Consider the following 16,887-nt stretch of genomic DNA (forward strand, 5'->3'; position numbering starts at 1 on the left):
AACTTTCCTTTCCGCCATATGGTTGCTCGACAACAATATGTTGTTGTCCATTCTTTCTATCACCATTACAGGTTCCTCACCTCCATCAACATTTTTTGTATGTACTCCACCCCTTGACGATTCTTACCATGCCACTTTCTCAGACCCTATTGCTCCCTCAGGAGACACATAACAGTTAAAGGAAATATAACCTTCTATAACCCCGTTTGCATCTTTTAAAAGAGGCACGATTGTTTCTTCCAAAGTATTCAAGACCCTGGATGGACCCTCATCTTCAACTAAAAATGAACCCTGAACAAAAGTGTCACCCCATCTGCGACTGCTGCCTGAGGTCTTACTACTGCCTCTAGAGGCATAGTGATACTAGCATGGATAAAGATGCCATCCAATGACCTTATCTGTGACGACATTGAAACCTTTGTTGACTTTAATCATCAGATCTCTCACATATTTCATAACTCCCTTCAATTGAGATTTAATATCCCACAATACCCCCCTTCACTTCTCCCAACACCGCAGCTTACGAAGCACCTTTAACTGAGGAAGACCTTCCCACTGTTTTTCCATCAATAAACTCTCCACTGTTTGCATGCTTCAAAAAAGTGGCTTTGGACCCAATAACACATAAAGTCTCTCCATCCAAAGCCATTTGTGCAATTCACAACGTTTTTTCATTGCACTTTGCAATGTTCTCTAAAAAGTTTTTTTATAGGATCTTCATTTATTAGTATTTACTTTTTTCCTTATATTGCATAGTGCAGTTCAGTCTAGGGAACAAAGTACTCAACAACAAAATAAAAGTTCATGTCCATTCTCTTTCCTCGTGCATAATACTAGGGGTGTAGAACCGGGCACGATTTTTTTTCCCGGTCCAGTCCGAAACCCGGATTTCGAGTGCATCTAGGCGGTTATCCGCCAGAATTACACCTGGGTGGGTAAGATAAACCTGGATCCAGTTTTGCAACACAGTTATCCGTAACCAAATCCAGTTTTATTTTTCTTTTTTTTAAAATATTTTTAAAATCTCTGCTTCGCCGTTTTGTTTACCTTTTGATAAAAAGTGCAAAAGATAGTGACAATATTTAATAAATTTTCAAAAGGACTATTAATATTTATGGGTCTCGAAATTCCTTTAACTTGTTGAAGTAAAAACATATATTAGGCCCACATAATGGTTAATTAATATAGAAAAAAGAACACAACTTGACATATGCCACAAACTATAAATATTGCAGTGCTATTTTATGTGCATTTACGTGAGAACGCTAATGAAATCCAATTCCACAAGGTAGTGCATGATCAAACCCACCTGAGTTGTATTGAAATTATAGCAGTAGAAGCTAATGTTTCCACAGTACTTAAGCTTTCATCTACAAGTATAAGCTGGGGCTCAAATTCATGAAAAGACCATGAAATATTTAGACACTTTGCATTAAAAGTAACCTCTCTATTTAAAGAACCACTCAACGGTATAATCATCCAAGAAGCATGGGGAAAGCAAGTTATTGGAAATCCTTCCTTCACTTTATGTAGCAAAATTAAAGCCACAAAAGAAGTGCTCAGGCTTTGGAATAAAGTACATTTTGGGAGAATTCAAGAACATATCAAGCAGTTAGAATCAGAAATCACTATTCTTCAAAGCTCTCAACCGAATCTCGAAAGCCTTCAAAAAGAAAATCAATTGCAAATCTAACTTCAAGATCAATTGAAATACAAAGAAACATTATGGCGCAAGAAGTCAAGAATCAACTGGTTAACAACATCGGATCTCAACACAAAGTTCTATCATCTTTCAACAACAATCCGAAGAAGAAGTAATGAAATCGACTCTATAAAGATTGGTCGAGGTAACTGGACAATGGATCAAGATTTTATTGAATTAACTTTTATAGATCATTTCAGGTCCATCTACTCCTCTACAAAGCCTGCCGTCCCAACTGAGCTCAAAAATTTATTTCAATTGCAAATAACTGACCAGGAAAATGCCTGTCTGACGACAGTGCCAAAGGAAGTTGAAATTTATGAGGCGCTCAACTAAATCCCAAACTACAAAGCTCCAGGTCCAGATGGTATGACAGTTCTCTTCTACAAGCATTACTGGAATATTGTTAAAAAAGAAGTTCTTGCGGTAGTTCAAAACTTATTTAGAAGTGGAAAGCTTTTGAGACAAATAAACCTTACAAACATTGCCCTGATACCAAAAGTGTCGAACCCAAGCTCACCAAAAAACTTCCGACCAATCAATTTGACCAATGTAATCTATAAAATCATCACAAAAATCCTTGCTAATCGCTTGAAAAGAACTCTCCTGAGCATAATCTCTTCCTTTCAAACGGCTTTCGTTCCAAGCCGCAACATAAAAGGAGAATTCTATTATTGGTCATGAGCTGTCTCACCATCTTAAAAAATCAAAAGGGAAGAAGGGGCAATCAAACTAGATATGGAGATGGTTTTTGATTTTATAGAATGGAATTTCTTGTTTGCAGTAATGAAAGTGTTAGGCTATAACAATCAGCAGATCAATCTCATCAAATAATGCATAACAACAGCTACCTTTTCAGTACTCATAAATGGCTCCCTTGGAGGGTTTTTCAAAGCAGAAAGGGGACTTAGACAAGGCGGTCCCATTTCATATTTCCTGTTTATTCTATGCATGGAGGTTCTATCAAGATTAATTACTATAGATCAGAGGTCATTGGCATCATGAAAGGCGTCAAACTGAGCAGATATTGTCCACCAATCTCACATCTTTTTTTTGGATATGATCTTATCATTTTTGGTAAAGCTGAAGAAAATATAGCAAGGATCATAAATGAAAATCTAGACAAATATCAGGAATGGTCAGGCCAAAGAATCAACAAAGAAAAATCCTCAATTTGCATTATAGGCAATACGAATCAAGCGATAAAGAGGACTATCATTGAACAGTTGGAGTACAAAGAAACAATTTCCAAAATGAAGTATCTCGGAATCCAAACCTCCTTTGGAAGATCCAAGAAAGAAAGTTACAAGGAGTTGTTGGAAAAAATAAATACTAAGCTAGAGGGATGGATATCAAAACTACTTCCACAGGTAGGAAGAATTCGCACAATAGCAAGTACTATACCCACGTATCAAATGTCGACACATCTTCTACGAAAATATGTGTGTAAGTCAATGAACACTAGCTTTAAAAATTTCTAGTGGAGAACAAAGAAGGATCGAAAGCACAAGCTTTATTTAAAATCGTGGAAGTCGATTTGTCAACCAAAAAAAGAAGGCGGATTGGGATTGAGACTGATGGAAAATATGAATGTGGCACTACTAGCTAAGACGGGATGGGAAATCAGCCAAGAAAGTACTAATATATGGCACTCACTCCTTTAAAAAAATATCTGAAGGCAAACACTTTTTGGCAGGTAACTCCAAAGGCAACAGACTCCATTTTCTGGAAGAATTTACTACAAATTCAAAAACTGCTAGAACAAGGTATGTGTTACCAAATCTCCAATGGTGCATCAGTGAGAGCTTGGCTAGACCCATGGATACCATCCCTTGGAAAATTTAAACCGGTATCACTCAATCATATTATGGAATTATCTCCACCACTCAAAGTATAAGATTTCATCATCCAAACATCTCATTCTTGGAACCTACCAAAGTTGAATAATTTCTTCCATTACGAAAGCATTAAAGAAATTTTGAAGATACCACTTCTTTTCACAAGATTAAGAGAGGACTGCTGCATATGGGTCAAAAATCACATTGGGAAGTTCAGAGTCAAAACAGTCTATCATCTGGCAGCAAAAAGCGGCAATGATCTCCAAGTAAGTATCTCCAACATTGCTAATACTGCTTCGAGAATATTTGGAAATTGAATATTCTTGATCGTCACCGTCACAAGCTCCTCCTATGGAAAATTCTCAGGGATATAATACCCCACCAAAGGAAGACTAAAGAATTTTTTACCATCCCTGCCCTTTCTCAATTGCCCTTTATGCAACGAGCAAGAAGAAACACTTTTTTATCTCTATATTGAATGCCCAATTTCAAGAATATTGTAGAGTCAAAGTAGGTGGCCTCTAAATCTCTCCTCCTTGGCAATTACTACAATTCAGGATTGTATTACTCTTATACTCAATCCAAAACAGAAGCTGGGACTAAACTCATAGGATGTTCATCCTTTTCAAATATTCATGGCTCTAATAATGGATTTTACTTGACAGATAAGAAATGATATAGTCCACAATCAGTTAGTCTTACCATTGCAGAAAGAAAAAAAAAACAATTGGATTTCTCCTATCAAGAGAATCTAAAGGCATGAGAAATGAAGAGTACTCATCAGATCATACTACCTTGGAAAAATCTTGAGCCCAATCACATAAGCATTTCCTTCGATGCTGCAGTTAGGACTTCTTCTTCATGGGCTTCAGCTATAAGTTCGACTCAAAAGGGAAAGTAATAGAAATATAGACAGAAGAAATTGACACAAAAATCCCAATAGTAGCCAAAGCACTTGTAGCTAAGCGCACATTCAGTTCTCTAATGTCACCCTCGAAGGTGACTCTCTCATTGTAATATCAACCATCCACGGTGCATCCTCACATTGGCAAATCTCTCCCATCTTGGATGACATAGCTCTTATCTTAGCTTCTCAGAAATGATGATACTTTAAAAAAATCAATCGATCTCAAAATCGATTTGTGCATTTTGTGGCACAATGGGCAGCAACCAATGGGGTTATTGGTCCTATTCCCGTAGCTATTTTACCTTCTAGTATTGTTATTATTGACAGTGGCAAACACCCTCCAACTGTAACTTAATCTTATTATTTATATATGCAAGCTTGATTAGAGAGAGAGAGAGAGAGAGAGAGAGAGAGAGAGAGAGAGAGAGAGAGAGAGAAACCTCTACCTGTTTAAGATTTTTGTGGTAAATGTTCTTAGTTTTGATTGGAAAAGTAGTCACGGATAGATCACTTTTTGACAACTGGTACTTGTGAAAAGTAGTAGCATTGTATTAGTCTAATTAGTTATGGTGTATTATTATTTATTTTTATTTTGTTCTTAGTAAATTAATATTTTACATTGTGATGTAACAACAATATTATTTATTTTGTATTGTTATTTATTTTATTTAAAAAAAAAATTAAAAAGTGTTTATTTTTTTTTTAAATCTGGGCAATTTATCAAAAAGTGCTATAAAAATATTTTTCTAACTTTTAAATATTTTTTTTAAAAGTATTAATATTTAATCCGGATTAAATCTAGTTACAATTCGGATATCAGGATTTATAGGCGAAAAAAGGAAAAAAAAATCCAGATATCAATCCATATTCGGATTGAATTCGATTATCCACCCGGATTGTTTCCAGATTAATCGGGGTGGATAACTACCTGGTTGTTAGAATCCGGATCCAAATCCAGTTATGTCCGGATATCTGGATGCACACCCCTACATAATATATTGAAAGAAAAAGTAATTCACCAAGTTTTGCATTCTACACCCCTTCTTACAATCACTTCAAGGTTTTTAGTTGTCTTTATTTTGCCTCTACCTAACCCGAGATAGATCCAAGTTTGACCCAAGAGCCAGAAAATGCATATTCTTGTGGAGTTTGTCAACCCCACCAGTCCTGGATTGTAGACGCTGAGAATATGCGACAATGGCTGAAGAGTATCGGGTACCGAGACTCACAACCTCGTAGATAAGTTCATTATCTGATTTATTAGTCAAATCATTATTAGATTGCATAATAGCACCTACGGAAGAAGTAGAAACAACTGGTGAACGAGGTGCAGAATACCTCATGTATTGGTAATGAGAAGATTGCTGAGCCATTGCAAAATGAGAAAGCAGAAAGAGATTGCAGAGTAAGAATGCAGACTAATTTCAAAAAAGTGAAGAAGATGAGATGCGAAAGAAGATCAACTGAATAATTCTTTTATAGAGAAAATTATGACGAATCATCTCTCGTGAAGCATTTCTCTATAAGAGACAAGACCAATGTAGTATCATAGCTGCGGTGCCTGACAACTACAGAAGAGCAAAGTAATGTCATAGCTATGCGGCGTCTGACAACTACAGAAGACCTATAAAAATCATGCGGATCAGAGTTGTCTGGTCTAAAACAGAGGACCACCGATTTTGTAAAAAAAAAGAGAGAAAGAGAGAAAGAGAGAGAGAGGTTAACGGCTTAATTTTGATGAATTCTCTACTAACTATGGTATTTACAAGAACACTTAAAGTATATCGCCTATGTTTTTTCTAAAGAAGAGTTTCGGAAGATTATTTACTTGAAGTTTTAGGTTTGGAGAGTGTGTCGATACAACTTAGCCAACCTTGTGGAAAGAAGTATAATATAATTGTTGATTAAAGTAAAAGAGTTAAGGAATATCTCAAAGGCAAATATATACGGGATAGACACCAGATTGGTAAGCAACACCTATTCCTTAACTTGTTATTTCTTACTTACTTTGATTTCGAGGACGAAATCTTTTTTTTAGGAGGGGAGATTGTAACAGCCCGTTAGAAATTTAATTGTGAAATTTCTATTAGCTTTAGGAACCTCGTGAAGACCCCATAAGTTTTCACGAATCGACTAATCGCATAGGTTTTAGCCTGTCAACATAGTTAGTGTTATCACTCACTATGGTGCCAGAAATGCGATTTTAATTATTTGAGATAGTTAGAAGTGTCAGAATACATTATAGCCTACACCAATAGGCTTAATTGAATATTTAGGATTTTTCAGTACTAAGTTTATTACGTTTATTTTTGGAGTGAATAGTAACCTCGGTAAACGTACTAAGCGCAGTGTTTTCAAAATCACAATGTGTAATGTCCAAATTAGGTTAACGAAATTTTATTTGGACACTTGGTAAGATCTTAACCACACATAAAGAAACCATTAGATGGAATTGTGAAGGAAATCAAGGTGTGAGATCATGACACCTAAGCAAATCTTTTTTATCTGATCAACCAAATTGAGGCCCACTAAGGCCCACGAATTTGGCCACCTTGGCAAGGATTCTTGGAGAAGTTTCCTCCCCCACTTGGCAGATCATTCATTGCCACAAGCTGCACTCAATAGTATGGAGGAACCCACCCCATCAAGCACCATGCCCCATAGCTTTTGTCCTTTGCCCCCCACTATCCTTCACTTCATGTCACACGTATACCTCCACTCAATGATCATTAAGGTCCAAATAATCCCCCTACAGAAGTCTTGAGTCGTGCAAGATACACTTACTTCACTTTAATAATTTCTTCACCCCGTTCTTAGAGAGAAACCCAAAAGAGCTCTCAGGCAGATTTATGGGTCTTTTTTCGTAGAGATTTTCAACCATTTGTAAGTATTTTCACATGATTACTCCTTCATAAAAGTTGTTCCCCTTTGCGTCTAGTTTCCGTAGATATATTTTTCGTATAATTCCATGGTCATTTGGTCAGTCAAAAGTATTTTTAACCATGGAAATGTCATTCTAGGCGTGAATCTGGAGAGTATGTTATGTTTTGGAGTTTTTGACCAATCTAATGGACATATCTTGGTCCGAAAATTTTATGGAGTGCTCTTAGCATGTGTTTAAGAGTTTTCATTGAGGTTTTGTTACATGACTAAAGCTTTTGATGATAGATTTTTTTAAATCTAGAAACTTGAAAACTGGAAGTGGCAAAACAGTGTTTATTTGGAGAAAGTTTGAATATTTCGAGGTTTGATCTTACTCTAAAGGCTTTGATATTTTTCTAAGATGATCCTAAGTCTCTTATTTTCATGTTAGAATGTTATTTTGGAGATATTTAGTATTAGTTTCAAATATATGATTTTTCTATGCAAGAGGATTTCGGTTAGGCCTAAGATTTGATATTTTTGGATTAGATCCATGTTTATTTTTTTTTCTAGCTATGTGATTTTAAGTTTGATGGTTGAATCCTATTTAAGACACATCATTAAACCATGTGATGCTTTATTTCGAAGATCTCACATTCTTAAGCCATTGATCAAGAGATTTATCAAAACTAGTTGATGAAAACGTTTCTGTTTTTTGACTAAGTGTAAAACCAAAAAACTCCAAATGTTATTTTCTAATTTTGGTGACTTTATTTTGATGATTTAAAGCATGGTTGATGTTAGGATGATATTATGAATATGTTAGAAGTAAGATTTGATTTTTTGAAATTCTTGGAGGTGTTTTGATTTAAGGTCAAAACTTGTGATTCAAGTGCTTGGATTTTTTACAAAAAAGTTTGGTATTGATTATTAGATTTTTCTAAATGGATGTTTTAAGTATGGTTTTTAACTTAGGATTGGAAGATGTTTGTTGCAAAATTTTGGTTTAAGCATGAGTTTTGAAGTTGGAAGGAATTGCAACAAAAATCAAGAGAAATGACCTATGGATGTTTCGGTCATAGTGTGTCTTCCATAGTTGTGTTTTGTTTTAAATTTTTTTGAGTTGATATTTAAGTTTAGAACAAAATTTACATGAGAAATGTAAATTTTGGAAACTTTTGAAATTAGTATGCAAAATCCTTAAGTTATGGGTAAAACGGTCATTTTCTCACATGTAGAGAGTAAAATGAAAATTTTACTCTTTAAGTTAGTATTTTCCATATTTTAAATTATTAGTGATTTAGTTCTAACTTTTAGAATTACTAATTACAGTTCCTCGTGATCGCACTTGAAGTTTTATAAGAAATACGGAGATCGAGGTAAGTTAGCTTTTAACTTACTAGCAGTCTATTGTGTATGTGTGCTAAGTAAAGGAACTACAGTGTATGTATGTGTGTTATCATATATGTCATGCCATGCCAAGTTATCACGTAATTGTCTATTATACAGATTTTATTCTGTCATCAATTTTTATCTGTTACATAATATATTCTGTCATGTATTACTGTACCTTACAAGTACGTCATGCTAAGTATGGCATCTATTACATGTATGTCAAGTCATGTAATTTTCACTGTTGCATGTATGTCATGTTAAATATGTTGTCTATTATATGTTATGCCATGTTATGAAATGTTTCTATCTCAAGTTGGTCATGTATTTCAAGTTATGTTCAAGTCACGTTATGTTACGTTAGGGTTTCAGTCCTTTCGTATTCCAGTCACGTTTCATCTTGAGTACATTCAATTTTGTGGGGTCCACAACATCTGTGGCACACGAAGTATGAGGTCATAGCAATTGTGACGCATACACTACGTGAGACACAGCAATTGTGATGTGTAAAATACATGGGGCCACAACAACTGTGGAGTATGTATTTACACGTAGAATACATGGGGCCACAACAACTGTAGAGTATGTATTTAACTGCATTGTGATGTGTAGAATACATGGGGCCACAACAACTGTGGAGTATGTATTTACACGTAGAATACATGAGGCCACAACAACTGTGGAGTATGTATTTTTCATGTTAAGTCAAGTTTGTGTAGCATACATGGGGCCACAACAATTGTGGAGTATGTATTTACACGTAGAATACATGAGGCCACAACAACTGTGGAGTATGTATTTACACGTAGAATACATGGGGCCACAACAACTGTGGAGTATATATTTTTCATGTTAAGTCAAGTTTGTGTAGAATACATGGGGCTACAACAACTGTGGAGTATGTATTTTTCATGTTAAGTCAAGTTTCAGAACAAGTTCATGATAAATTAAGTTTCATATCACGTTCATGTTAAGTCAAGTTTCAGAACAAGTTCATGATAAGTCAAGTTTCATATCATGTTCATGTTAAGTCAAGTTTCAGAGCAAGTTCATGCTAAGTCAAGTTTCAGATCAAGTTCATGTCAAGTTAAGTTCAGTTCATGTTTCAATTTAAGTTATGCCAATTATGCTATATTGTATGCCAAGTTATGCTTTAATTACTTATGAATTTGATTATGCAATTATGCTTTTACTGTCATCCATGCATCATTAGCTTGCATGAAAGTTTTTATTAACTTACTGAGATTTGTAATCAAATCTCACTGTGGTAGTCCTAACTACCATTCCTCCCGAATGGTAGATTTTGTTACAGGACCTGAAGGAGAATCAGAAGCTGACCAACTAGACACAGTTGACTGAGCGAAGATGCGACGTCAATGTTAATATAGTAGTTAACGTAAATTACTACTTGTACTATGGAGTTGCATCTCCAGTACTTTTTGGATCATAAGCATTTTGGACTAGTGTTATGATCTTAGTTGTTCAATGGGTCTTTATGTATGAAGTATGTTTTAAGCATTTGAGATATTTTTAATTTGGTGCATAGTATTGCTAAAGAAAAAAATTATCCGCTGCGAATATTACATAATGTTAGATGCATGTTAGGAATATTGCATCTTATATGTCATGAACGGAGGCAGGTAACCTTATGTTGCATGTCTCGACGCTTCAAATGTCCGTCCGATCCTAAACGGAATTTGGGGGCGTCACAGCTGGCTTCTCATTCCTCAACACAATCTATTTCCTTGGCAGATAATTCTTCAGATATAAAATTCTCACTCTCTAATGTTCTTTCCTATCACAAACTCTCTAATTCTTATAAAAATTTGACCTTGACTATTTCCTCTAACTCTAAACCTCAAAATTTTTCTCAAGTCATACCATTTCTTGAATGGAAAAAAGCAATGAATGCTGAAATTAAAGCCCTTGAGGCAAATTAGATTTGGACTCTCACTACTTTAACTGTAAGAAAGAAACCAACAGGCTGTAAGTGAGTATATAGAATCAAGTACAAAACTGATGGTACCATTGAGAGGTACAAAGCTTGTTTGGTTGTTAAGGGGTACAACCAAATTGAGGGTTTTGGTTTTCAGGAGACTTTTTCTCCAGTTACAAAATTAACTATAGTAAGATGCTTATTGGTATTAGCAGCTGTAAAACTGGCATTTACATGAACTATATGTAAATAATGCATTTTTACGTGAGGCTTTGAATGAGGAAATCTATATGACCATTCTACTTGGTTATGCATAGCAAGGGGACTCTAAAGTTTGTAAATTGCATATATCTCTTTATGGCCAATGGCAAATTCTAGACAATAGTTTTCTAAATTGTCTACTGCCATTATTGATTTTGGATTTTAGCAAGCAAAATCTGGCAATTCATTATTCATCAAGTTAGCAAATGGTTCTTTCATTGCTTTGCTAGTTTATGTTGATGGTATAATCTTAGCTAGTAATGATCTTAATTATATTTTTAAGCTAAAAATTTTTCTGGATAACAAATTCAAGATAAAAGATTTGGGCAATTTGAAATATTTTCTTGGGCTAGAGGTTTAGATCTTCTAAAGGTATTACATTATGCCAAAGGAAATATGCCTTATATATACTTTTACAAGATTCAGGCTTCTTAGCTGCCAAATCAGAAGCATTTCCTATGGAACAGAATTTCAAATTTTCCAAATCAGATAGTGATCTTTTAGAAGATCCTTCTAGCTATCGAATGTTGATTGGTAGACTTATCTACCTAATTATATCAATACCAGATATTGTTTATTTAGTACGAGTCAATACATGGATAAGCCAAGACAACCTCACTTGGATGCAGTATGTTAACGGGGTATTTTCGTCAGGGCAAATAGCCCATAATACTGTCCTGGGCCCATTACTTCGTTAGGCCCCATGAGCCATGGGAACGTCAACCCGAGCCCAGAAATGCCTTCTTTGGTAGCCCGAGGTGGGTCCTAGACCCATGCGAGTCAGACCCGTGCAAGTCGGAGGTAATCATCAACAGTGAGATGGGACGTTACAGAAGGACGCGTGAAAACTTGATTGGGGAAAATGGGAATGGACGGCACCAGGCAACTCTACCAAAGACCAACACCACATTAAATGACTGATACCAAGAAAATTATGCAGCATGGTGGTGGAGACTCCGGGGGAAGGCGTCCCTCTACCCCAGAACATAGGGCATGTCCCACTTGACTTAAGGACCAAGTATAAAGGTCGTCCAGAACTGCGAGGTAAGGAGGGATTGAACTCAAGTCTGTTGTGAATTATACTCCACTGTTGTCTTATTCTTCTTTAAAACATTTTGATCTCTATATTAACTTTGGCATCGGAGGTTCTTCGGGCCACCCCTCTCTTACCTCACGATTCAACTTGAGTGAAGACTTGGTCCGACTGAGAGATCCGGCCCAAGGGCATACGAAACACGACGTTAACATAGTACATAGAGTATTTATGTATTTTAAAGGTACTCCTGGACAAGGTTTTTTCTTTCCTGCAGTTTCTGATTTTCATCTTAAGGCATTTTGTGATTCGGATTGGGTTGGATGTTTGGATAACAGAAGGTCAATCACTGGGTTTTGTGTATGTCTTGGATATTCTTTGATATCTTGTAAGTCAAAGAAGCAACAGATTGTTTCAAGATCTCAGTTGAAGTAGAATATAGGGTTATGGCTTCTATTACTTGTGAGAGTTGCTTATCTTGTTGAAGGATTTTCAACTATTGCATTCACAACCAGCACTTGTATTTTGTGATAGCAAGGCTACCCTCCACATTGCCACAAACTCTATCTTCCATGAAATAACAAAGCACATAGAAATAGATTGTCACATTGTAAGGGAAAAGTTGTAAGCAAATGTCATCAAAACACTTCATGTTGCTTCTCAACGTAAGTTGAGTGATATTTCTATCAAAGCTCTTGGTTCTCTTCAAGTTCATTCTTTGCTTAGTAAGATGGGTGTCCTAAATATATACACTCAATCTTGAAGGAGACTCTTAGAAATATACAATTTTGTACCGTATATTTACATTTGTAACTGATAGTTTGATGTAGCCATCTGTTTAGTTTTTCAATTTTAGTACCTCAGATAAAAGTATAAATACACTACACGTGTACACTTCAGATGTAAGCAACTTTACTAAGATGAAATAAACTCAAGATATTTTTTTCCTCTCTCTCTTATCGAAACTGCTCTCTCATCATGGCAGACTTCCATTTGTATCATTATCCACCTACCAATAAAACGACATGAGATTGATACATGCACGTCTTTTTGTGATGCATACAAGTTACAACACCCGCTCTTGTGCCAGTGGCGATGGCAGTAAATGTTGGTGGGAATATAGGATTGTGATCTTTCGGGAAAAGTAAAAAACAAAAAACTAATCGAATTCGTATTGATACATGCACACAATTGCAGCATATTGTAATTTTGGAATTATTTCAGAAACATTTTATTGTTATGGGATTATATAGAGATGTTGCAAGCATCTGAGTCGAATCAGGAGGCAGGAGGGAGCAGCAGGTATTAATAATAGATATAGCAACTGGGCTTGGAAGTTGGAACCAAATCACTCAAAAGTTGCTTGAAACTTTATGGGGGAAAAGTACAAAGAATTAAGATGGGTGGAGGCATGGGGCCCAAACCCATGATGGAATGCATGCCATTCTCATCTCTCGGAGGACATATTAATGACGGGGAATGAAAGCACATTTGACCATCTTCACTTTCGGTGTGAGTTGAATATTTTTGCTATTTACAGCCATTAGATGAGGCAAAGTCTTTGATTAGACAGAGACAAGCATGGGCCTAGTGTAGTTGAAAACGGTATGCTTTCCTAATCCTCGGACAAAATTCATCATTTACTTTGTCCACCCAACTATAGTGCCAACGACCCATCCCAGTACCCTCTTCTTTTTCTTATTGCTTCCCATGCTTTTCTCCTTTTAAGTTGGCTCTATTTGTTTCCCAATTAAGAGTTTTTATTTTTTTATAAATACAAAGAATTTGGGTAGGCGTACCCCTTATCGTAATTCTCTACAGCAACTCAATAATTTATGAAACTCCGGCATAAAATAATCGTGCTAAAAGGTTCCATTCAAACTACGCCCCTCCCATATACATCTTCAATCTTCATTGTAGACTCCAAAATTGAATTCCAAACTTTACTTCGGTATTAATTTATAAACAAGAAAAAAAAAGTCCGTAGAAGCGAGAAAAAAGGAGGGGTGGGGGGCGAGGCACGCCGCTACATGCCAAGTTTTTTTGACTAAAAACTAATATATGATCAGTATCTCAATGTCACTTGTCTAAAAGTAATGGCGCCGCGGATCAAAGTTAATCCTAGACAAACTTTGAAAAATCGAAGCTGGACGAAGCCTAGGTCCACTTATGCTCGCCTATAGAGAGAGAGAGAGAGAGAGAGAGTAAATTAACCAGCGCAAAAAGTGGAAACGGAGCCTAAAAGTTAAAAAGCAAGTAACAACCCACAATAATAATGTGAACCACTGCATCCACCATGAGTAATCATTGGATTCAAGCTGGGTATTCTAATACTATGCCCAGAAACAGAAATAAATAAGTGAGTATTCTACAGAAAGCTTAAACCACAAAATTCTCAAATTTTTGTTGGGCATAACTTTTATTATCTTGGAGTGCTCTCGAATACAACCCGATGAATTGAAGTTCAAATACAAGTTTTACAATCTTGCAAAACGCACCAATTGGCGAAGACAAGCAGAAAACCAGAGTACTGGCAATCTAGCTTGCTTCAATGCCTCGTCCATTTATTTATTTTCTTATTAAAGGATAACAAGTGAACACAAAACCCGAGTGAAACAAGTAGCAAACTGCCCGGAATGTTGGCCTTCCCAGCGCAAACTACCAACTAAATTAATGCATCAGAGGTGTGAGCTCGACATTTTCCACATACGAGGTGGACTTGGTCTCCCGTCAGCTTACATTAGGCTAGAAGAGAGTAGATCTATTTCCAAAGCATGCATATAAAAGTTCATTAATATTCAATGCCAGACGTTTCGGCATGTAACATTTCCCACCAGCTGTTTGTTTCTTTGTTTGTATATACTCATATTGAGATGGCACACTGCCGGACAAAATTGCACGGAGCGGCTCTTCCCTCAACATACCCCCCCATCGAAGTCACAACCTGCCCCACCACACGCGCGCACCCCATAAAATCCAAGACCATTACATTTACACTATAATTAATTGCATTACACCACTGAGAAAATGAAAGATAGACTGTACTATTTCACTGATACCAAATGTTCAATTGTTTTATACATTCCTGATTGTTAATTAAATTAATATATTGATAATCAACCCCCACAAGAAAAAAAGTTAAAAAAAAAAAACAAAATGGTTAATAATATGAAAAAGAAAAAGAAAATAAAAATCCCTCCACAGATCAGTAAAGGAAAATACCCACCCACCCCTAAAGCCCCTCAAAAAGGAAAAAAAATAAAAAAAAACCCATAAGAAGAAAATAAGAAAAAAAAAACTAGCCCCAATCCTCATATATATATATATATATATATATATTTAAAACATACCCGACACTCTCAATTTCTTCAGCTCCGTAGTATTCGAATATATCCAGAAATTGCAAGCTTTGATCAATAATCAGGCATAAGTTGGCTAATTTTGCCTTCCTCCAGAGCCATCTTGCGCTCGGTAACTTTGAGCCATATACACACCCCAGTGAAACTGAGCACCAAGCTGGCGAACCCACTTCCCAGTCCGATCCCAACAATGGCCATGACTGACAAACCCTTGTTCTTCATTGCTGGCAAAGGGTACCCGTAAAGATCCTTGTTCCCTTCGAAGGAGCTCGCATTGAATCTGGGCAAGTTGCCACTCCTATTGCCCAGCGAGGTGGGTATGGGACCCGAGAGACGGTTTCCGGAAACGTCGAAGGTGGAGAGGCGAACGAGAAGGCCCAGCTGCTGGGGAATGGGGCCGGAGAGCAAGTTGTCGTGGAGGTCGATGACGTTGAGGTAAGCGCATAATGTGAGCTGGGGGGGGATCTGGCCGGCGAGGCGATTGGAGGAGAGGTTGAGGACAGCGAGATTGACCAAATTCTGGAGGTCGGAGGGGATGGGACCGGAGAGGAAGTTGGAGGAGAGGTCGAGGGTCTGGAGGTTGGTGCAGTTGGAGAGGAAGGGGGAGAGGGAGCCGCGGAGAGAGAGGTTGGTAAGGGAGAGCTTGTAGATGCGGCCATTGTTGCAGGTGGCGCCTTGGAGGTATGAGGTGAATCCAGAGCAAGGGTTGGCGAAGGTTGACTTGGTCCAGTTCTGGAGCGACTTGTTGGGGTCCTCCAAGGACTGGCTAAGGTGGCTGAGGCAGAGCTCGTCACTCGGATCGGACAAAGAAGGCGGGAGGAGAAAAAGAAGCAGAAAAAACCGAGTCCATAGAAGACCCATCATGGATCGATCTATATTGTTTCTTTTGTTTCTCTAGTATTGGACTTTCTGCCTCTTTCTGTTCTGGGGAAGACGGACAGAACCTAGTTGGATCGAGAGAGAGGAGAGAGAGAGGGAGAAGGGGGGGGGGGGGGGGGGGGGGGGGGGGAATGGTATCTAATTAATAGAGCTACTCTCTATTACATATCACTCTGGGGAATTAGATAGAACTGTGATATTTGTGAGAGAGAGAGAGAGAGAGAGAGAGAGAGGGAAGCGAAGGGAGAAAATGGAAGTCATATTTTTGACACGAGTGGGCCTCTATGGTGGTGGGGGCGGTGACCTGCAACATATGAGGCGTCAAGATAGCGACAATACGGGAAGGGCTTTTTGGTAATATACTGCAATTGATGAACTTCAATTTCATTTCTAGGGAACCAGCAGGCATTGTTGTCGCCAATACCACTGCGAGTCTGCCATATATATATATTTTTTTTCCTTTTCTTTCTATTCTATTCGTTCATGAATCATACCTTCGAGGAAAGCAGGGGTTTCGTCTTTTTTTTTTTTAGACAAACCGAGGAATATTGTGCCAACTGATCTTTACTCTTTTTATTAATGCTCACACTATAACCACCACCTATAATTCATCGAATTTGTCCCTCACGGCCACGGATTCCTTCTTTGCTAAGCTCAGCAGAGAGGAAGAGTGATGCTGCAACTTCAATGTCGAATGTAGTAGTTTTGTAGGCAGAGT

General features: G+C 37.2%; 1 protein-coding gene across 3 annotated transcripts; it reads right to left on the reverse strand.

The window, feature by feature from the left end:
- Positions 1-14,089: 14,089 nt before the first annotated feature.
- Positions 14,090-16,299, reverse strand: LOC122304145 (receptor-like protein 44). Of its 3 annotated transcripts, none has more exons than XM_043116251.1 (2): positions 15,282-16,299; positions 14,090-14,108 (listed from the first exon to the last, which is right to left on the reverse strand). In XM_043116251.1, the coding sequence occupies exon 1, from the start codon at positions 16,152-16,154 to the stop codon at positions 15,345-15,347; it is 810 nt and encodes a 269-aa protein (XP_042972185.1). In that variant the 5' UTR covers positions 16,155-16,299; the 3' UTR covers positions 14,090-14,108; positions 15,282-15,344. The 3 variants fall into 3 exon arrangements, with proteins under 3 accessions (XP_042972185.1, XP_042972178.1, XP_042972170.1); XM_043116244.1 differs by lacking the exon at positions 14,090-14,108 and adding an exon at positions 14,205-14,692; XM_043116236.1 differs by lacking the exon at positions 14,090-14,108 and adding an exon at positions 14,205-14,875.
- Between the last annotated feature and the right edge of the window lie 588 nt (positions 16,300-16,887).

Source organism: Carya illinoinensis, chromosome 1 (assembly GCF_018687715.1).
Source record: "Carya illinoinensis cultivar Pawnee chromosome 1, C.illinoinensisPawnee_v1, whole genome shotgun sequence".
NCBI lineage: Eukaryota > Viridiplantae > Streptophyta > Magnoliopsida > Fagales > Juglandaceae > Carya > Carya illinoinensis.